Genomic DNA, 23,745 nt, shown 5'->3' with positions numbered 1-23,745 from the left:
CAATTTTCTAATGCTGCAACTTCTCTGTATACTACAGCATCATCCGTGAAAAGCCGCATGCTCCATCTACAAGGAATGTTCGATCACTCTCTGCCATCTAAAGATGCATGTGGACAGTAGTAATAAAAATATCACAACCAACAGGAAATAGGGATGAATGTCACACCTTTGTCACCGACAATCAGTTTCCAACCTGACAGGAATTGCTGCCGTCATTGAATGCGGGTTCACCTTGACTAGTTTCTGAGTGAACATTTCCAAGGGAAGGTCATTTCTTGCAGCAATACACAAAGCTGCACATTTTCAGAGTCAAACAATGCAGAAGCTGGACAGTACCTGACTGGAGGCACACAATGTGTTTGTTGTGACTTGCCGATCGTTCAAAGCGCCGCCGCGCAATTACGCGCGTCCTCTACATGCGGCGCTGTCTGCCAGCCATGCAGCAGCTGCGCCACCTAAGCGGCCAGCCGAGCAGTGGCCGCTAGACTGGGACTCAGAGCTCATTCGAATGCTAACGTGTACACATGTCTTGCTTGTCAACTTACTTTGTGACTTATATGTGTTGTGTCGTTCTGAAATATATGTTAAACTTGACGTTATAACAGTGGTCCAACGACTCATGATTTTGCTTCTTTTCAGAAGATGCAAGATGTTAGGTGCACTGGTGGCGCAGTGTGGCATTTAACCTACAGTGTGGAAGGCAGAGTTGAAGATCGAGGAGGTTCTGAGATTTTTTTTGGGTTGGTTTTGTACCATGATTTGGGCTCTCACATACATGTTGCTGAGAACATGAATCAGGATGTTTACTTCAACATCCTCAGTAACCATAAGTTGCCCTTTTTCCTACTGGTTCATTATGAATAAGCTGTGAACACTCCCATTTTTCAAGAGTCAGTCATGTCCACTGGGCTGCATGCATACATTCCTGTTTGTTCCACACTCGAATACCCTACTGCACCTCAGCTGGCTACCTAAATAATCCATCCTTAATCATTCAGAAAGTGCCTGTGTCTATCTGGAACAGCAGTTAAAATGAAGCAGTCAACATCCTCACAATTTGGTAGCCCTATTGGTTCTGATTATCAATGAATGTGTTCAGCTGCATATGGTTCACCTGAAGGAATTGCAGACATTCTACCGTGCAGTACTAGAGCAATTATCAGTGTGAGAGGCAGTATCACATTGTATCAGCATAATGTCTACTGGGAGTGACGAATTTTTTGTCCAATGTGATTTTAGGCTTAACAACTGCAGAGACAACAGATTTGTCAGTGATATTTAACTATGCTTGAATCGCAGCTATGAGACTAATAGAGACCAGTAAAATTTAGATCTTTCCTCTTATTCAAAGATTATTGTTCGGTCTGGAGAATAACTGTACATTTTGTCAGCAATAACAGGGCTCAAATTTGTTTGAGTATGCTTGAAATGCAACTACAAGAATAACAGAGACCACAAAACTGTAGATCTTTCCTTTCATTCAAAGATTATGGACACTTCAGAGAATAACTGCACATTTTGTAAGTGGCCCTTTTAGATCAGGCTTCCTGAAAAACATTCTCCACAATCTAAAGATAACTTTAATAATATTTCAAGTTCAGATGGCAATGGGATAATATTTTCTCCAATATCTATGTCTTCTCTTTTCACCACAAACTGGAAAGGGTATGAAAGTAGGAAGCAAGAGGCAGATGAACAACACGAGAACAGGAAATGAATACGAAGAGGTAAGAAGGCAGGGAAGGTGGAAAGGAAAAAAAGAAATACAGGAGTAGCACCACCAGAAGAAAATAGGAAGAGAAGAAGAAAATGCTAGAGTAATCGTGATTGACAGTGACAACTTACGAATGTAATGTTGCTGCAATTTCAGACACCAGTTCATCAAGTTCATCATCTTGTAAGGACTTCTCCTTTCTTAAAACTTCTTCAATGTCTGAAATACTAAGAAGTTCAAGCTTCTTAGTTGGTACTGGACCAGCATCTTCATCTGAATCCTCATCCTGCACATGACCACGCTGAGGTTTCTTCTTCAGAGATTTCATTTTTGTTTCACGACCCTGAAAAATAGAATGAAAGAAGAGGGGATTAAAGCTGAGCCAGGCTTAAAATATATGGAGTTTACTGCATGATTTAAAAGTGGAATACTCTATTTAAGCAATGTTTTTGAATTGGAATACCATTACTTCATAGGTGTATGCGTGGTTGGATATGGGTATGTGTGCGAGTGTATACCTGTCCTTTTTTCCCCCTAAGGTCTTTCCGCTCCCAGGATTGGAATGACTCCTTACCCTCTCCCTTAAAACCCACATCCTTTTGACTTTCCCTCTCCTTCCCTCTTTCCTGATGAAGCAACCGTTGGTTGCGAAAGCTTGAATTTTGTGTGTATGTTTGTGTTTGTGTGCCTATCGACCTGCCAGCACTTTCGTTTGGTAAGTCACATCATCTTTGTTTTTAGATATATTTTTCCCACATGGAATGTTTCCCTGTATTATATATATAAAATCACAGCATTTCCTTTGGGATGATGAATAAAGTTCATAGCTGCATGGATTCAGGATAATCTTGACTTCAATTTCCCATAAAATTAAAATAAGAAACTACAATGAACTGCATTTTCTTACATAATTATCACTTTTGAGAGGTGCTTGTCTAGTGGGAAATAGTAAGTGTTGAACTTGATGCATTTATTAGAAACAGCAATACGATCAATTACCAAACTAGTGGTTTCAGGCATTGATGTGTTGTAATAACTGTACATGTGTTCTGTATCTACCTTTAGGGAGAAATTCGCCGCTACACAGTAAAAACTGAAAATTCCTCCAGGGACAAAGAGAATTTCTTAGTACGACAAGAAAGACGGAAGAACTAACGAATTTAAAGCACTACTTAATGCTACGACATTGAAAGGACCAATGTGAATTTGGCTACCATCATAAGGCCATGAACAGCCCTGTTAAATGGCAGCTAAAGTTGTGATACACTACTGGCCATTAAAATTGCTACACCACGAAGATGAAGGGCTACAGACACGAAATTTAACCGACAGGAAGAAGATGCTGTGATATGCAAATGATTAGCTTTTCAGAGCATTCACACAATGTTGGCGCCGGAGGCAACACCTACAATGTGCTGACATGAGGAAAGTTTCCAACCGATTTCTCATACACAAAGAGCAGTTGACCAGCGTTGCCTGGTGAAACGTTGTTGTGATGCCTCGTGTAAGGAGGAGAAATGCATACCATCACGTTTCCGACTTTGATAAAGGTCGGATTGTAGCCTATCGCGATTGTGGTTTATCGTATCGTGATATTGCTGCTCACGCTGGTTGAGATCCAACGACTGTTAGCAGAATATGGAATCGGTGGGTTCAGGAGGGTAATACGAAACACCATGCTGGATCCCAACGGCGTCTTATCACTAGCAGTCGAGATGACAGCATCTTATCCGCACGGCTGTAACTGATCGTGCAGTCACGTCTTGATCCCTGAGTCATCAGATGGGGACATTTGCATGAGAACAACAATCTGCACGAACAGTTGGATGACGTTTGCAGCAGCATGGACTATCAGCTCGGAGACTGTGGCTGCAGTTACCCTTGATGCTGCATCACAGACAGGAGCACCTGCGATGGTGTACTCAACGTCAAACCTGGGTGCTCGAATGGCAAAACGTCATTTTTTCGGATGAATCCAGGTTCTGTTTACAGCATAATGATGGTTGCATCCGTGTTTGGCGACATCACGGTGAACGCACATTGGAAGCGTGTATTCGTCATCACCATACTGCCATATCACCCGGCGTGATGGTATGGGGTGCCATTGGTTACACGTCTCGGTCACCTCTTGTTCGCATTGACGGCACTTTGAACAGTGGATGTTACCTTTCAGATGTGTTACGGCCCGTGGCTCTACCCTTCACTCGATCCCTGCGAAACCCTACATTTCAGCAGGATAATGCACGACCGCATGTTGCAGGTCCTGTAGGGGCCTTTCTGAATACAGAAAATGTTCGACTGCTGCCCTGGACAGCACTGACCACTTACACATCAGGATTTTGCATTAGTCTTTGCTGCTAGTAATTTTTTTTTATGCACAGTGATTTGCATGGTCAAACACACCCTTATACAAGCATTATACACATTCTGAAAAATTATGTGGAGTAGAAGCAGTTCCCAAGCAGTTCGAACCCCAGAAGTCCTTGTCTATTTTTGTATTTTTTAAAAAAAAATATATATATAGGATATGTCTGTTCAAATGTTTGAGCGTCAAGTAAAATTTTGAAGTAAAATGGTGAAGAACTTTTTGAGATTTAAGACAACAGTACATTTTCTGGTTTGTAAAAATGAAAACAGACAACACAGAAGAGAATCAAGAAGGGCAGATTCCAACACTACCTGTGTACCACCCCCACCTTTTCCTCCAGCAGCTTTCTTGCGTCTTTCTTCACGACGGTCAACTTTAGTCTCCTGTTCCACTGCCACTTTCTTATTTGGTAGTTTGTTTTCTATTTGTGCTGCAATGTAAGCACCAGAAGATACTGCCTGAAAGTACCGAAAAAAGTAGACATAAAAATTAATGGTAAGTTGTAAAAACAAAATCATTTCCTAACACACATATAGGAATATTAAAAATCACTTAACATAAAATTTCTACTAACAAGAAGCAGTGAACACAAGCATATAATTTTAGTCACACAGTCAGTAACTTTCAAAATTATAATTTCTTTAATATGGAAGTAGATAGGAAAAGTTTGGAAACATGAGACCATCCAGAAGTGAACTAGGTAAGGCACCCAAAACACCAACTCAACAATTTAGTGATACAGCTTGAGAACATGAGGAAGTACCTTATGTTCAACAGAAATAAAAGTAGCATCAGGTGTGCTGTAGGAAGTGCAATAGTACCACTGAAGTACATTAGTACAGGTAAACGATAAAATCAGCAACGCATTCAGATTGCTGACAATGTTATTGTTTATAGAAATCTGTGCTCAACTGTATGCTTTGGTAGATTCGTTTTTAAATCTCTGCATGTTAATCTAATTTATTGGACACACATTTTGCATTTTCGTCAGTGTCTAGTAGAGTTTTGTAGCATATGTCAACAGCTGTTTTTCTGTTTGTTTGTTTATTTGTTTTGAAGCTGGTGACCACTTGTTGGCACTAGTCAGACAGGCCGCAGCTGCCAGCCAAGACAGAGCAGCAACAGGGAAGTAATCGTTGTTGTGAAATTTTACGGGTTCCTAACCAGGAGTGAATTATACAGTTTCATCTTTGCGCTTTGTTAGCTTAGTTTTTGAATTTCTGTGTGCTAATTTAATATTTAATAGACCCAGTTGTCATGTTTTCATCTGTGTCAGAAACTGATTTTGTGACACATTACAAGTTCCTAATAAGGAGCGAATTATCATCACCTGCACACTTTTGTACTTTAGTTTTTGAGTCACTGCATGTTAATCTAATTTAATAGACACACTTATTGTGTTTTCATCAGTGTATATAGTAGAGTTCCACAGTGCATACTGATAGTCCTTTGTCTGTCTGTATAGTGTATGGATAGGGACTGTGACTGCTGTCCACAAATGTGAGCCGAATTGTGAGACTTTGCTCTCAGCTCCACGCTGTGTTCATTTCAATTTCATAGCTTGAGGCTGCAGTGGATGGGCATCACTGTTGTGGGCCAGCAATAGGGATCCAATGGACATCCAGCACGACCCAAAAGTCCACCAATTGGCCTGCACCGTGGCCAGCCCACATACTGCCAGCTTTGAGGTTGACCCCTCGCCTGTGGTTGAGTGGGAGGTCACCTCAAAGTGTGGCAGTCTGCAGTCTGCAAGATACTTCCCGCAAGACTGAACCTAAGGCCTCCCCAGTTAGTCTGACAAAGAGGTTCCAGGTGTAATCAGTGGCTGACAGTGTCTCTCAGCCAGGTGCAGTCACTTGTCCTGTTTCAGAGAAAACCTCTCAGCCTACAAGATCTGGGCAGCCACTGAGGTTATGATTATTGTAGTTAGCAGCTCCAATGTTAGATGCATTATGGGGCCTCTTATGGACTTGGCTGCTGTTGTGGAGGGGCAGGGAGGGGGGGGGGGGGTGGAGTCAATACAGACATGGAACAGGTCCTCCTGGATGCCATGAAGAGCCAACTACAAGTGGTAGCTCGCACTGGTACCAATGATGCATGTCACTTTGTGTCAGAAGAGATACTCTCTGGTTTCAAGCAGCTATCAGAAGTTGTACAGGCTGCCAGTCCTGCTTGCGAGATGAAAGCAGAGCTCAGCACTTGCAGCATAGTCGACAGGACTGATTGCGGATCTCTGGTACAGAGCCCACTGCAGGGTCTGAATCAGAGGCTCAGATGGTTCTGCAACTGCATAGGCTACAGACTCCTCAACTTGCACCACAGGGTGGTGGGGTTTTAGGTTCTGCTAAACAGATCAGGACTCCATTAGATTTATGAGGTGGGTACACTGGTAGTGGGGGCTGTGTGGAGTGGACTGGGCAGTTTTTTAGGTTAGAGCATCTCGCGGAATCAGTCTCAAAGGGCTCAGGTCAGTCACAGGAAGAATGTAGATCTGGGAACCATTGGTATAACAATACTAAATTGACGTAGCTGTGTTGGAAAAGTACCAGAGCTCAAAGCGCTAATAGAAAGCACTGATGCTCAAACTGTTATAGGCTGTGAAAGCTGGCTAATACCGAAGATAAGTTCAGACGAAATTTAAGCTAAGGGCCTAATGGTGTTCAGAAAGGATAGGCTAAATACAGTTGGCAGTGGTGTGTTTGTTGCTGTTAGAAGTAGCTTGCCTTGTAGTGAAATTAAAGTAGACAGCTCTTGCAAGTTAGTATTGGTAGAAGTCATTCTTGGCAACTGGAATAAAAAAATAATTGGGTCCTTTCGACAAACTCCCAATGAAGATGATGCAGTTGCAGAAAGGTTAAAAACAATTTGAGTCTCATTTCAAATGTGTACTCGACTCATACAATTACAGTTGGTAGTGACTTCAACTTACGCTCAATATGTTGGCGAAAGTACATGTTTAAATCTGGAGGTATCTACACCTACATCTACTTAGGTACTCTGCCAGCCACTGTAAGGTGCATGGCCAAGGGTACCCTGTAGAAATACTAGTCATTTCCTCTCCTGTTCCATTTGCAAACAGAGTGAGGGAAAAATGACTGTCTATATGCCTTCGTATGAGCCCTAATTTCTCTTATCTTCGTGGTTCTTACGCGCAATGTATGTTGGCAACAGTAGAATCATTAGGCAGTCAGCTTCAAATGCCGGTTCTCTAAATTTTCTCAACAGTGTTTCTCGAAAAGAAAATCGCCGTCCCTCCAGGAATTCCCGTTTGAGTTCCCGTAGCTTCTCCATACCTCTTACGTGTGTTCAAACCTACTGGTAACAAAACTAACAGCCTGCCTCTGAATCGCTCCGATGTCTTCCTTCAATCGAACCTGGTACTAATATGAAACCCTTGAGAAGTATTGCAGAATAGGTCGCACTGGCGTCTTACACGCAGTCTACTTTACAAGTGAATTACTCTTTCCTAAAATTCTTCCAATAAACTCAAGTCAACCATTCGACTTCCCTACCACAGTTCTCACATGCTTGTTCCATTCTCACATTGCTTTGCCACATTATGCCCAAATATTTAAACAACTTGACTGTGTGAAGCAGGACACTTGTTATACTGTATCCAAACATTACAGGTTTGATCTTCCTACTCATCTGCATTAATTTATATTTTTCCACATTTAGAACCAGCTGCCCTTCATCACACCAACTGGAAATTTTGTGCAAGTCATCTTGTATCTTCCTACAGTCACTCATCTTTGACACATTACTGTACACGACGGCATAATCATCAAACAACAGAAGATTGCTGGCTACCCTGTCCATCAAATTAATTATGTATATACAGAACAACAGTGAGCCTATCACACTTCCCTGGGGCACTCCTGATGATACCCTGGTCTCCGATGAACACTCATCACCAAGGACAACATAATGGGTTCTATTACTTATGAAGTCTTTGAGCCACTCACATATCTGTGAACGTATTCCCTATGTTTGTACCTTCATTAACAGCCTTCAGTGGGGCACTGTGTCAAATGCTTTTCGGAAATCTAGAAATATGAAATCTGCTTGTTGCCTTTCATCCATAGTTTGCAGTATATCATGTGAGAAAAAGGGCAAGGTATGCATAAAACATCATCTGAAATTGTGCTAAACACATTTTTTGAAAATTATTTCAAGCAATTAGTTGATGAGCCCACTCCAATAGTAAACAGTTGTGAAAACACACTTGACCTCTAAGCAACAAATAATCCTGATGTAATAACGAACATCAAAACAGATGAAGGGATCAGCAAACACAGGAATGTAACTCCCAAATATTCCAAAAATAAACAAAAAATATACGTTCAAAAACGCAGATAAAAATTTGCGTGACACTTTCCTGAGAGAGAATCTCCATTCATTTCAAATTAACAACGTAAGTGTATACCAGATGTGGCTTGAATTCAAAGAAAGAGTATCGATAGCAACTGAGAGATTTATTATAAATAAACTAACAATGGAGGTGATCCAACATAGTAAACAAAACAGGACTGAACACTGCTGCACAAACAATGTAAAAAGCATGCCAAATTTAAATGAACACCAAATCCTCAAAATTGGTGACCTTTTACAGAACCTCCAAATTTAGTGTGGATTTCAATGTGAGATGCTTATAACAGTTTCCACAATGAAACTTTGTCTCCAAAACCTGGCAGAAAATACAAAGAGATTCTAGTTGAATGTAAATTATCTTAGTGGCAAGACAAATGCCTTCTCTGTGTGATACCAATAGAAATACTACCGATGAAGCACTGCTAAAGCAAAGCTACTAAACACAGTTTTCCAAAATTCCTTCACCAAAGATGACGAAGTAAATATTCCAGAATTTGAATCAAGAAGAGCTATCAACATGAATAACTTAAGACATTGATATTGTTGGAGTAGTGAAGCAATATAAATCACTTAATAAAAGCAACTCTTCCAGTCCAGATGGTTGGTTGGTTTAAAAGAGGGGGAAAGGGACCAAACTACGTGGTCATCGGTCCCTTGTTCCTAATAAAACAATGCCACAAGTGTGAGAATAAAAGAGACAAGATATATAACACAAAACGGAAAGAAAGGAAAGACTACAAGAATGAAGGAAAGGCAACAAACACTAAAAGGAACAAAAGAAGACAAGAAAACAACAGAGAGATACAAGAAACAGAAGAGAGTAAAACAAGGAAGCAGATTACAGTGGCTGGCTGACCACAAAAATAAAAAGGAAAAGCTAGCCACCCTGCAACGCATTAAAGCACTAGGGTGGAGGTCACAGAGGGACGAAGGACATGCGCTAAAACATACCGAATGATAAAACCCACTCTCACAGATGAAACATAAAACCAAATCAGCCGATGAGGCGTTGTCTGCTGAAATCAATGATAACGAGTCCAGCAACTGATCATGAAGTTGCGGGGCATCCAAAGAAGGACAGAGCAGAAGAATATGTGCCACTGTCCACCGGGCGCCATACCGACAGTGAGGTGGGTCTTCACAGCATAGGAGATAGCCATGGGTCACCCAGTCATGGCCAATGCGGAAACGGCAGAGAACCATGGAGTCCCTGCAAGAGGCCCTCATCGAGGACTTCCACACATTCGTGGTCCCCATAATGGCTCGCAGTTTTTTGTGTATACTGAGATTTTGCCATTCCGTCTCCCAAAGCTGAAAAATCCTGTGGCGTAATAACGAACGCAGGTTAGTTGTAGGGATGCCGATCTCCAGAAGTGGTTTCCATGTAGCCTGTTTGGCCAGCCTGTCAGTAAGTTCATTTCCTGGGATTCCGACATGACCAGGGGTCCAGATGAACACCACTGAATGACTGGACCATTCCAGGACATAGATGGACTCCTGGATGGATGCTACTGAAGGATGATGAGGGTAACACTGGTCAATAATTTTCAGGCTGCTCAAGGAGTCAGTACATAAAAGAAAAGACTCCCCAGGGCATGAAAGGAGACACTGTAGTGCACGAGAAATGGGCACCAGCTCTGCAGTGCATACACTGCAGCCATCAGGTAAGAAATGTTGTTCAATATGGCCGCCGTGAATGTAGGCAAAGCCAATGCGACAATCAGCCATTGAGCCATCAGTGTAAACCACTTCAGAGCCCCGAAACACGTCAAGAATCGAGAGGAAGTGACAGCAGAGAGCCGCAGGGTTAACGGAGTCCTTAGGGCCACGTAGAAGGTCCAGGCAAAGCTGCAGTTGAGGTGTACACCATAGAGGAATACGTGAACGGACCGCAAGTCGAGGTGGTAAAGGGAAGGACTCCAGTTCGGAGAGAAGGGACCGCACACCAACCACAATCGTTAGCCCTGACCTGGGCTGCCAATGTGGTAGATGGACTGCCGCAGGTGGGAAAAGGAGACGGCAATTCAGATGCTCAGGAGAACAACAAATGCACAGGGTCAAGTAAATGCAGCGCTGAGGGTGCTGCCGAACAATAAACCACACTCCCATAGTCAATTCAGGATTGGACACGGGCTCTGTAAAGCTGCAGCAGGGTAGAGCGACCTGCACCCCAATTGGTGCTGCTCAGGCAATGGAGGGCACTGAGGTGCTGCCAGCACTTCTGCTTAAGCTGACAAAGATGAGGACACCAAGTCAATTGAGTGTCGAAAACCAGTCTTAAGAATTGATTGGTCTCCACTACTGTGACTGGATGGTCATGAAAGTAAAGTTCTGGGTCCAGATTAATGGTATGAAGCCAACAGAAGTGCATGACACGCGACTTTGCAGCTGAAAACTGGAAGCTGTGGGCTAGAGCCCTACACTGCACCTTGTGAATGGCTCCCTGTAGGCACCGCTGAGTAACACCAGTACTGGAGCAGCAGTATGAAATGCAGAAGTCATCCGTATACAGAGAAGGTAAGACCGACGGTTCTACAGCTGCTGCTAGACCATTAATAGCCTCTAAAAACAGACACACACTCAATACAGAGCCCTGCGAGACTCCATTCTCCTGTATGTGGATGGAACTATGGGAAGCACAGGAGCGACAGGAAGTTATGGATAAAAATCTGGAGTGGGACCCGGAGACCCCACTCATACAATGTGACAAGGATATGAAATCACCAGGTCGTGTTGTATGCTTTATGTAAGTCAAAAAAGACGGCAACCAGGTTTTGCCATCTCGAAAAGGCTGTTCCGATGGCAGACTCAAGGGACACAAGATTATCAGTGGTAGAGCGACCCTGGCAGAGGCCACCCTGACATGGAGACAGTAAGCCATGTGACTTCAGGACCCGACCCAACCACTGACATACCATACGTTCCAAAAGCTTACAAAGAATGTTGGTGAGGCTGATGGGCCTATAGCCATCCACATCCAGCAGGTTTTTACCAGGTTTCAGCACCAGAATGATGGTGCTCTCTCGCCACTGCGATGGAAAGACAATATCGCACCAGATCCGGTTGAAGATGACGAGGAGCTGTCGCTTGCAGTCGGATGAGAGATGTTTAACCATCTGACTGTGGATCTGATCTGGCCCAGGAGCTGTTTCGGGGCAATGTGCAAGGGCACTGAGGAGCTCCCACTCTGTAAATGGGGTGTTATAGGATTCACTGTGGCATGTAGTGAATGTGAGGACATTCCCTTCCAGCCGCCGTTTGAGAGTGCGAAAAGCTGGGGGGTAATTCTCCGATGCAGAGGCTCGAGCAAAGTGCTCAGCTAAGTGCTCGGTAATTGTGTTTGCATTGGTAGATAACACACCATTTATGGCAACACTGGGAACACCTGTTGGGGTCTGGTATCCAAAAACACATTTGATCTTTGCCCAGACTTAGGAAGGCGATGTATGGCACCCAATGGTAGAGACATATCTCTCCCAACACTCCCGTCATCTGATAAGTTGGCGAACGCGGGCACGGAGTCGTTTTAAGGCTATGAGGTGCTCCAGGGAAGGGTGCCACTTATGCCACTGTAGAGCTCGCCGATGCTCCTTAATTGCTTCAGCGACTTCCAGCTACCACCAACCGACTACCTTACGATTTGGGCACCCTAAGGAGTGAGGTATCGCAATTTCTGTCGCAGAAACAATAGTTGTAGTCACCTGCTCAACCATCACATTGACGTTACCATGTGGGGAAGATTCAGTGGTGACAGCAGAGGTGAAAGTCTCCCACTTTGCCTTGTTTACAGCTCATCTAGGCAGATGTCCATGGGCCTGATGCTGGGGCAGTGACAGGAAGATGGGGAAGTGGTCACTACCACACAGGTCATCATGTGATCTCCAGTGGGTAGATGAGTGAAGTCCTGGGCTGCAAATTGATAAATCAATGGCCAAGTAACTACCATGAGCCACACTGAAATGGGTGGCGGCCCCAGTATTTAAGAGGCAGAGGTCGAACTGAGACAGTAAAGTTTCGACATTTCTGCCTCGGCCAGCAAGCATGGTGCCACCCCACAAGAGGTTATGGGGGTTAAAATCTCTTGAAAGTAGGAAAGGTTTAGGGAGTTGATCAATCAGTGCAGTTAATACATTCAGGGGTACTGCACCATCTGGAGGAAGATATACATCACAGATAGTTATTTCCTGTGTCATCCTTATTCTGACAGCCACAGCTTCAAGAGAGGTTTGAAGGGGCACAGCTTCACTACAGACTGAGTTTAGGACATAAATGTAAACTCCACCTGTCACTCGATTGTAGTCGCTACGGTGGAAAAAACCGCTGCGATTCCACTGGAGGATGAAGTCATCGTGATACTGGGAAGGCATGGAACATTCAATGAGGCAGTTTACGCCTCAGGTCACCTGCTGCCACTGACTTTTTGCTTGAGCAGTATATATCCATTGTGTCTGAGAGGCCAGTGAGATCTAGGTCCTCAGGAGACGCCAGAATCTCAACCTCATCCTCAGGCACAGAGCTTGTAAGTAGTGGTGGTGTGGGTGCCACCACAGTGCCTTGGTTCTTGGGGGTCTTTTTCTTTTTAGGTTTCTCTCACTGCTCATTAGGTTTGTCTGGATGGGACGGCTTAACTGATTCAGTCTCAGGGACAGAGGAGAGCCATGAAGCCATAAATAATACAACCAGCTGCTTTTGAGCTCCCCATAATCAAGGGGCCAAGTGTAGTCTTCCGGCTCTAAGACACGACTGGGGTTGGCATGGCTGATGGTGCCAGAACTGTTGTAGTGGCGGCGTAAGACGATGTCATACATACAGGAGGCAGGTATTCAAATTTTCTCTTAGCCTCAGTGTAGGTCAGCTGGTCCAAGGTCTTGTACTCCATTATTTTACTTTCTTTCTGGAGAATCTTGCAGTCTGACGAGCAATGCTAATGGTGCTCTCGGCAGTTGACACAGATGGGAGGTGGAGCACATGGATTACTGGGATGTGATGAGCATCCGCAATCTCGACATGTGACACTGGATGTACAGTGGGAAGACATAAGGCCGAACTTCCAGCACTTAAAAGAGCCACATCAGAGGAGGGATGTAGGGCTTTACATCACAGCAGTGGGCTATCACCTTGACCTTCTTGGGCAATGTATCGCCCTCGAAGGCCAAGATGAAGGCACCAGTGGCAACGTGATTATCCCTCGGACCCCAGAGGACACACCGGACAGAATGTACACCTTGCCGCTCTAAACTGGCATGTAGCTCATCGTCAGACTGCAAAAGAAGGTCCCTGTGAAATATGATACCCTGGACCATATTTAAGCTCTTATGCAGTATGATGGTTACAGAAACATTCCCAAGCTTATCACAAGCGAGTAATGTCCGTGACTGGGCAGAGGATGCTGTTTTGATTAAGACTGACCCAGATCTCATTTTGGACAATCCCTCCACCTCCCCAAACTTGTCCTCTAAGTGTTCAACAAAAAACTGAGGCTTCATCGTCATGAAAGATTCCCCATCAGCTCTCGAATATACAAGGTGACGGGGCAAATAAGATCTGCTGCCATCCTTAGCCTCATGTTCCTCCCATGGTGTGGCCAGGGAAGGGAACGATTTGAGGTTGTACTTCTGTGTGTTAAATTGAGCTCGTGAATGCTTAGAGACTGCTGGTGGTTCACCAGCAGCAAGAATGATGGACTACACTTCATTGGGTGTCATCTGCCCTCATGCCACCCACTCCAACCAGGGGCCCTCCCCACAGGCGCCACCCAGCCACAGCAAAGGCCACCTGGCAGGATGGCCATGCCGGGAGTCCCGAAGCCCCAGTGGGATGGGCATGTACCCCTTGGCATATGTGGGGAGTTAACGGCAAAGGTGTCAGCAGAGCAATCCCTGTGTGGTCAGGGAGCTACAACAAACAGGGTACATGGCGGCCCCACCACAGCAGACTGGCTACCGTGCTGGATATCAGGTGCAAAGAAGTCCATGTTCATCGTCAACTCAGACTGCGACACTGCATAGTGCATGGTGGAAAACGCACCCAGGAAGTTGTTCTCACCCAAGAAATGGAGAATGAGTGGGGCTGTATTGCGACAATGAGAAATTGGGCTAAATCTTAATGCACGATGGATACTATGCACCATGTAAGGCGCCCTTCCCCAATTGGCTTGCTCTTCGGGAAAATTTTGAAAAATGGAGGTCAAACCCTACAGGTGCCATCACATAAAGACCGAAACATATGAGACTCCTTTTAATCACCTCTTACGACACGCAGGAATACCTTGGGTCTATTCTAATCCCCAGACCTGCAGGAGGGTCTTCCAGTCCAGACTGTGGAGGAATTAGGTTCCTTTCACAGTATGCTGACGCAAGAGCACCATACTTAATCGTATACAACCGCTCACACAACGAAAGACTGGAAAGCTGCACAGGTCACGCCAATATTCAAGAAAGTCACCAGGAGTAATCCATTAAATTACAGGCCCACATCATTAGCATCGAGGATGCAACAGAATTTTGGAACACATACTGTGTTCACACAAGGTAGTGTTATAGACATTCTGCTGTTCCTTATCTATATGAACAATTTAGCAGACAATCTGAGCAGCCGTCTTAGGTTGTTTGCACATGATGTTGTCATTTATTGTCTATTAAAGTTATCGTAAGAGCAAATCAGCTTGCAAAATGATTTAAGATAGATATCTATATGGTATGAAAATTGACAAGGGACCCTAAATAAAGAAAAGTGTATGGTCATCTACATGAATATGAAAAGAAATCTGCTAAATTTTGGTTACACGATAAATCACAAAAATTTAATGCTGTCAATTTAACTAAATATCCAGGAATTGTAATTAGACAACTTAAATTGGAAAGCACGCACAGAGAATTTTGTCAGGAAAGCAAACCAAAGACTGCATTTTATTGGCAGAACACTTAGAAGATGCAACAGATCTACTTAAGAGACTGCCTACACAATGCCTGCCTGTCCTCTTTTGGAGTACTGCTGCATCGTGTGGGATCTGTACCGGATAGGATCCACGGAGTAGAAGGGCAACACATTTGGTATTATGATGAAACAGGGGAGAGAGTCTCACGGACATGATACAGAATTTGGGGTGGATATCATTAAAACAAAGGCGTTTCTTGTTGCAGCGAGATCTCCTCACAAAATTTCAATCACCAAATAACACCTCCAAATGTGAAAATATCTTGTTGACACTAGCCTACATAGGAAGATACAACCATCATAATAAAGTAAGTGGAGGAGGAGGAGGAGATTATTGTTTAACGTCCCGTCGACAACGAGGTCATTAGAGACGGAGCACAAGCTCGGATTGGGGAAGGATGCGGAAGGAAATCGGCCATGCCCTTTCTAAGGAACCATCCCGGCATTTGCCTGAAGCGATTTAGGGAAATCACAGAAAACCTAAATCAGGATGGCCGGACGCAGGATTGAACCATCGTCCTCCCGAATGCGAGTCCAGTGTGCTAACCACTGCGCCACCTCGCTCGGTAAAAGTAAGTGAAATCAGGGCTCACACGGAAAGATAAAGGTGATCATTTTTTCCGTGTGCTGTTTGAGAGTGGAATAACAGAGAATTTTTGTGATTGTGGTTCGAGGAATCCTCTGCCAGGCATTTAAGTGTGATTTGCACAGAATCCTTGTTGATGAAAGGACCTGAGACTGTGTTTTTACTACTTTTAAAACAGTACTAGCTGGCAAACCCAACACTGTCCAGGTACTCGCTTTGCCAATTTTCTATTAGGAATAGACAGTTTCTGGACACTAGGCGAAACTGCTTTGTGTGTCTACAATGCGATTTTATAAAGGTCTCTAAGGCAATGCCTTTTTGTACCTCTAGAGATTGCTACTAATTTCACCTACAGCCATTTATGCTTCACAGCTGAAAACTGTCAGAAGTGTTGCCAGGTATCAGGAATTTCCCTAATTTGATCTTACTGCATGAGTATCTCAATAGTACAGAATATGACTTCATATATCCTGATCTACATTATGTAGGTGGTTCTTACTACCACAGCAATTGTTAGCCAACATTAAAGGATATATGTACCAAGTTTGGTTGAAATCACTCCAGTGGCTTAAGACAAGATGTGGGAGCATGCGCACACAATTTTTATAATATGTGTGGATTTTGGAAAGGGTATAAGACAACACAATTATAGAACCATACAATATTCAGAATACTTTTTGGAAACTAAGTGGTTATATGGTTTTCTGATTCATGCACCTAATGCCAATGCTACTAGATGCTGCAAAACTTGTGTATTGTAGGTGTGAGCCTAAAATGCATCTGTTCCTATTCACGTAGTTATATAAAACTTCAATTGTCTTCTCTCAGTTTACATGCAAATGAAAGACTGTTTGCCTTGCAGATAAGCATCACTAGCTGTCAAACCAAATGGCAGTCAGCTACTCTGGTACACATTGAAATCTACAACCTGACAAGACAAGGGGATTCATACGCCTCATAAAATTTTTGAACCCATGTTATAGGCATATAATCACTGATTCTTCAGTTTCTCCTGGCATATTCGTTGCTCAAACAGTCCACAGGTGTACTGCTGGTCCATAGTGTCCAACGGGCACAATATTTCGGCGATCAGACACATCGCCATCGTCAGGCGTGCTGCCAAACTGAGCTCCTGAGGGCAGGTGGCCGTATTAAATCCCCTCCCCTCACGAGGTGTTCTCTTCGCGGTCTGCGCCCGTGTGTCAGCAGTAGCTGAGAGGGTGGGGAGGGGGGGGGGGGGGTGTTTCTTTGTGACAATTAATCAATTAATATTCCATATTCTGAATACCACATTGCATATAAAAACTTTATTAAAGAATAAATGTTACAAAATTAAGTGGAAATTAAATGTCACAGTAAATACTTGTATAACTTGTGTTACAAAAAATGCTAAAAGCATAACATAGCTGCTCACTTTTACAGGACAGTTTAAATATGGTGCTGCAAAATAGAATGACCTTGTCTCTTCTGAGGGAATGGATGCAGGTATGACCGTCCTCACCAGTGACAATATTGACCACAAAGGTATCTCTCATAATGTTGACACATTTTATTTACAAGTCTACTTGATTGCAACGGATTCAATACTCTGCTTGTCAAGAGGAAGATGGATTTCCTGGAAGTCCAGGGCAAGATTCTATATTTGATACATTTTTTGGTTACTCTGAAAAGCACTCTGCGAGTTGGAGCAGGTGAGTTAAGCCTCTGCATATTTCATCTCCTTGACAATAGTGAAACAAATATATAATTTTGTAAAAAAATGCAGGGCATTCTTTGAGTAAACAATGGAACACCCAACTTAGTATCTGTGGAACCATCTGTGTCATCAAGTTTATCTTTTAAAATGTAATGGGCTATAAGTTTATAATTAAATTTTCCAATGCTCATACAGAATTATTTTCTCTATTGTGCACTGCAAGAACTGATGATCTGCAGGATGGACAGTACCCACCTGTGCAATTCAGATGTGTGAGTGTTGGGAATAAGAAGGCCTGAAGCAGCTGTTGGAACCATCAGTACTGTGGTATGTAGCTTTTTTAGCAATCACATCATAAAGCTTGTACTTTGGCACAATGTTGAGGTCAGCCATTAGTGCAGGCAGACATACGTTGCCATATCTGCGAAGAACACTGCACAGTAACCATAACACAATTTCTATTTGATGTGGCTGTTTTCACATGTGGCATCATATTTCAACATACAGGAGGTGGCTATGTCTGGAATGCAGTAGGAAGTGGTGAGTGGTCGTAAATGCCAAGTCTCGTCCTTGGGTCGTCCACATGGGAACTGACTTCTGGAGTGCCAAATTGGGAGTAGGTGTGACATGGGAATGATATGGCATAATGCTCACATTTGAGTAAGCAACAGAATACTATAAGAGCTGCCTTTTTAGTTTTAACAAATGACCACTAGATGGCACTACTGAGATGTGACATTACTGACTGTTATTCCAAAATGTGTAATTTGTTATTACTGAAACAATGACATCTCAAAACTGGCCAAGTAGTTTGCTTACAATGAGTGTTTAAAGCAGCAGTTTGTGAAAAACATAAATTTCATAGGGCATTTTCATTGGACAATTTGTTAGATTTTTGTAAAGGCCTAACTCAACAACAACATAATTTATTTCCACTTTTGGCAATCAATCACCTTTAGAAAACTAGATTACAGAATTTCATCATGGCTGAGCTTCTGTGAAGCAAAACCCAGCTGGAAGGCTACAAATGCCTGCCTGACAACTCACTAGTAACCGACACTAAATTATCTGCACTGAATGGGTATAAGGGAAGTTTTAATATTTCCAAGGTTTGCTCAAAAGTTGCCTGAGTAAACATTGAATTTTAAGTTTATGTCAAAATAAAGAGAGACAACTTCGGGTTTATTAAGTGGTTACATAAGAATAATTTTATTAAATCAAAAATTTCCAAACCAAACATATGAGAGTCATTTTGTATGGTTGCCAATAAATTTAGTCCATTATAATGTGGATTCTCATTGTTCATTCTGTACTATTAAATAATTAAAAAAATGAATAAACTGCCTCATTATAGGAGAGGGAAAACACTTTCTCATGAATAACTATGATAAGAAGAAATATAACAACTCACATTTTCTGCTTTCTTCTGAATCACTGTGTCGAAAGACTTAAGGAGCAGATGTAAAAAGGCATCAGAAACCAAAACAGTCTTGTTAAATATATGCATTTCTTGATTCGGGAACTTATTTTTAACATTCTTTACAACTCTTTCCAACATATGTTCAGCATCTTCTCTCTCAAATACTGGTGGAATAATATCCTGTGAATAAAATGCAGAGGAATATACATAACTGTAACTTTACCTGTGTGTTTTTAACATACAAAGAGTTCTATTCAATGGCAACAATAGCTAGATGTCTTCCCAAACACTTACAAATTACAGATCAATGTGCAAGCAGACTAATTTATTTGCAAAATATACGAAAATAGTGCCCTGCATTGAATAAGTTCACAATCAAAATACACTATAGTTTTCAGAGAAGTGACTTTTTAAGATGTATTGGAAACTCAGTGATAAGAGCTTGTAAAATAGATTTTGTATTGGGTATCACAGAACAGTATCCTGCCTCTGACTAGTATACTGTCCAGTTTATGACACATTCAGAAATTATCAAATAATTGAAAGGTACACTGCAAGAAAAAAAGTATGCAATCACAAAGGATTTATCCAAATGGGACAGAAATCGGTACATGTGTTGTACATGTACAGACAAACAAATGAGTACAATTTCTGAAAAATCTGAATGGTAAGAACTTCACACATTGAGAAACTCAATACTGCATTGGTCCACCTCTGGCCCTAATGCAAGTAGTTTTTCAGCTTGTCATTAATTGGTAGAGTGGCTAGATGTCCTGCTGAGGGATATCTTACCAAATTCTGTCCTTGTGGTGTGTTGCATCATCAGAATTCCCAGATAGCTGGAGGGCCCTGCCCACAAAGCTGCAAATGTTCTCAAGTGGGAAGAAATCCAGTGACCTAGCCAGCCAAGCTAGGGTTTGGCATGCACGAAGGCAAACTAGAAACTCTTGCCAAGTGTGGGAGGTTGTTATGTTGCTGAAATGTATCCCAGGGATGGTTTGCCATGAAGGACAACAAATCAAGGGGTAAAATATCGTTGACATACACTGTGCTGTGAAAGGTGCCACTGATGACAACCAAAGGGGTCTATGTAAAAAAAATAATGGAACCCTAGACCATCAGCCCTGCTTTTCAGGCCATATGGCGGGTGACAGTAAGGTTGGCATACCACCGCTGTCTGAGGAGTCTCCGTTCATATCTTCGGCCTGGAATCACATTGACTGGAGTAGAATTGTATTAACAGAGCCCCAATGGCCAGATGATATGTCTGGAGGTGCCCCAGACAGCGGCAGGATTTCTTTTTACAGCACAACCCCTTTTATTATAATCAACAGGACTTTTAAAGCATAGCGGTACTTCGACAATATGCTACACCACGTTTTGTTGCCCTTCATAGCAATCCATTCTGCATTTACGTTTCCAAGATAATGACCATCAGCACACGGCTGAGAGTTTCTAATGCTTGTCTTTGTGGTTTCCAAACTCTGCCTTGGCCAGCAAGGTCACCATCTCTCTGCCAAATTGACAATTTTTGGAGAATTATGGGCAGAGTTCTCCAACCATCTCAGGATTTTGATGATCTGACACACCAAATGGACAGAATTTGGCAAGATATCCCTCAAGAGGAATCCAACAGCTCTATTGATGGATGTCATGCCGAATACCTGCTTGGATAAGAATCAGACGTGGACCAATGTGTTGTTCAGTTTATGAAGCCCTTCTCTTAAATATATCAGACATATATAGAGAAACTATACTCACAAAATAGTGGCAGATGAAAAGAAAAAGAAGTATATAAAACACTCAGGCTTTTGGATCTGGGGCTCTTTCTTTGGGAAGAAAACAAATGATTAAACAAAAAAAGGCTGGTCAGGGCTTAAAGTTACTGGGAAAGCCACCCAGTGCCAGGGGGCAAGGGACAGTAACCATGTAGGAATTATGGAACTTGTGGTCCATTTAATAGAAAACCATGTGTGTCTTGCTGTATTATGTTATGACTTAGAGTATCTTTTGTTACTGCTCTGTACTTTTATTTATCACGTCGTATTTTAATTATTTTGTATATCTAAATCCTGGACATGTGAAATAAAATAAATAAATCTGCTTTATATGTAAGGCACTTCAAAACTTACCTTTATGTCTACCCATGATCCAGTTGACATTGCTTCCTCAACAACTGATTCTATTTGACCGATAAGTTGAGGGCCCACGGCAAAGTTTTTAATTTTTATAAGCTTTTCTTTTGGGAATCTTTCATTAACAAAAGTATGAACATTGTTTACACCCATTCTTGAGAGGTCGTCATAATCTGGAAATTAAACTCAATGCACTTTTTCTTTCTAATATAATGCAACTAAGAATTATGTTTAGCTTTCTTTCATGAATCATTCTTATACTACTGAAACCAAAGCTCACCTAAGTATCCATTCTGCTTATAAAAGTTGTCTGCATAATCCTGTAATGATTTGGCAAAAATTGCTGGCATATAAACACTGCTACTTCCAGCCTGTCGGCCACTCAAAAATCCTTGCACTTCTTTTTTCTCAATCAGGTTATCTATTATAGCTGAAACCAATTATCAAGAGACATTACTACAAAGGTAATTCTAAGAAGGAAACAAAAACAAAAATGAGGAGATACAACCGCTCACATTCAGATGAATGATGGATTGTGCATAAGTACGCAAAAAGATAAGAAAATTTAGCTATCTGCTGGGTGACCATTCTTTGTTGTTGATCAGGAAACATTAAAATGTATGAAATAATTGTAGCAAACGGAAATGTGCACAAAAGTAAAGACCAATGCAAAAACAATGTTGTCAATGCCACTCAGTGAAGCAAGGTTTCAAAATTTGTCAACACAACAAGTTCACTGTGTCATATAGGATCATTGGAGCTAACTAGAATCAGTTCTACAAACACAGGGAGTTCTGGGATGCAAACACAAATCAGATTACTTTTCCATATCTGACTAAAATAATGACAAGGAAAGAAATCTCTTACAACCAAAGACTTTCCAAATGACAAAGGTGCTGGCGGACATCTGTGAGATCTCAAATTCATAGGTAGCATAATGGTGGTGTTACATCATCCAGATGAAGTACAACGTACTTCTACAAACATGTCAGTGAAATCACTAATTTCACCCCCTGAAAACTGACATCCACTGCTACCAGAATTTAAAAAAATACCACTTGAAACTTCAAAGTATCGTCCAGATTTAGACATGAACGCCTGGCAAAACTGAAAATGTCCGAAAAAGCTCTGGAGTGTTAGCCTAGGGTGATAATATCACAATAAATAAATACAAGGGTGAGTCACTTATTATCCACGATTTAGTTATATTTTTGTTTATTTTGGTAGTACTGTAATTTTACATTGATCATGCATGCTTTGTTTATTTGTTGTTATATCTTTGCAATTTTCAAGCTGCTGTGCTGTTAATCATGCCTGCTCCGCTGTCTATTTGCACCAAAGAAGAGTAACATTCAGTGATCTGTTTTTGGACGTCAGAAGGCGTATCATGGGCCGAAATTCATTGAAGACTTTCAGTACAGTACAGGAACAGTGTTTTGCCACAACGGAGTGTCTACGAATGGATTGAAAAATTTTGAAATGGTTACACAAGTGAAATGATAATTAAATGGACACCCTAGCTGCAAACAGGCATTGATGTACTTCATTGGGGACATGTTAAAAATGTGTGCCCCGACCGGGACTCGAACCCGAGATCTCTTGCTTACATGGCAGATGCTCTATCCATCTGAGCCACCGTGGGCACAGAGGATAGTGCGTCTGCAGGGAGTTATCCCTTGCACGCTCCCCATGAGATCCACCTTACCAACATGTCCACACCACTATTAGGTGCACTACGAATGTAGTGGTGTGGACATGTTGGGAATGTGGATCTCACGGGGAGCGTGCAAGGGATAAGTCCCTGCAGACGCACTATCCTCTGTGCCCGCGGTGGCTCAGATGGATAGAGCGTCTGCCATGATAGCAGGAGATCCCGGGTTCGAGTCCCGGTCGGGGCACACATTTTCAACATGTCCCCAATGAAGTACATCAACACCTGTTTGCAGCTAGGGTGTCCATTTAATTATCATTTCATTTCTAGCAAAGCTGCATGGTCATCCACGGTAATTGTTCTTTCGGGAACAGATACTACCGTCATATATGGTCACACAAGTGTTACGCACGATGAAGGAGCCGGACGACCATTTACCACCACAAATGAAGAAACCATTGCACGTTCACATGAAATGATTCTCTTAGACAGATGATTCACTATTGACGAAGTGGCACATCGGCTGCAAATTAGTCACTGTTCTGCCTACGAAATCATCCACAACTGACTTGCATTTCATAAAGTTTGCACAAGATGGGTCCCTGCATTTCAAAGCAAATGCCGAGGATTGCTGTCAAAAGGTGTTGTGATGTTGCACAACAATGCCTGTCCGCATACTGCTGCCCACACTGCTGAAATACTCCAGAAACTCAAATTTGAAGTACTGGATCATCCTCCATATAGCCCCAATCTTGCCCCTTCTGACTATCTCTTGTTTGGTCCACTCAAACAGGCATTAAGGGGACGTCTATTTGTCTCAGACAAAGCAGTGAAAGAAGTGGTGCATTCCTGGCTCGCATCTCAACCG

At 42.5% G+C, this 23,745-nt stretch overlaps 1 protein-coding gene and 1 non-coding gene across 2 annotated transcripts in view; one reads left to right on the top strand and one right to left on the bottom strand.

The window, feature by feature from the left end:
- Positions 1-23,745, bottom strand: part of LOC126473472 (E3 UFM1-protein ligase 1 homolog) — a 56,806-nt gene that overhangs the window by 26,778 nt on the left and 6,283 nt on the right. The window contains exons 5-9 of the mRNA XM_050100547.1: positions 21,507-21,656; positions 21,224-21,399; positions 19,083-19,271; positions 4,394-4,540; positions 1,846-2,057 (exon numbers count right to left, since the gene is read on the bottom strand). Coding sequence (XP_049956504.1) covers positions 1,846-2,057; positions 4,394-4,540; positions 19,083-19,271; positions 21,224-21,399; positions 21,507-21,656 — 874 coding nt within the window. The remainder of the gene's footprint in view (positions 1-1,845; positions 2,058-4,393; positions 4,541-19,082; positions 19,272-21,223; positions 21,400-21,506; positions 21,657-23,745) is intronic.
- Trnas-uga (transfer RNA serine (anticodon UGA)) lies at positions 23,050-23,124 on the top strand. Its single transcript has one exon. It is a non-coding gene; the product is annotated as a tRNA-Ser (tRNA).

Source organism: Schistocerca serialis, chromosome 4 (assembly GCF_023864345.2).
Source record: "Schistocerca serialis cubense isolate TAMUIC-IGC-003099 chromosome 4, iqSchSeri2.2, whole genome shotgun sequence".
In the NCBI taxonomy this organism is placed as follows: domain Eukaryota; kingdom Metazoa; phylum Arthropoda; class Insecta; order Orthoptera; family Acrididae; genus Schistocerca; species Schistocerca serialis.
This window is presented reverse-complemented; position numbering and strand designations above follow the sequence as displayed.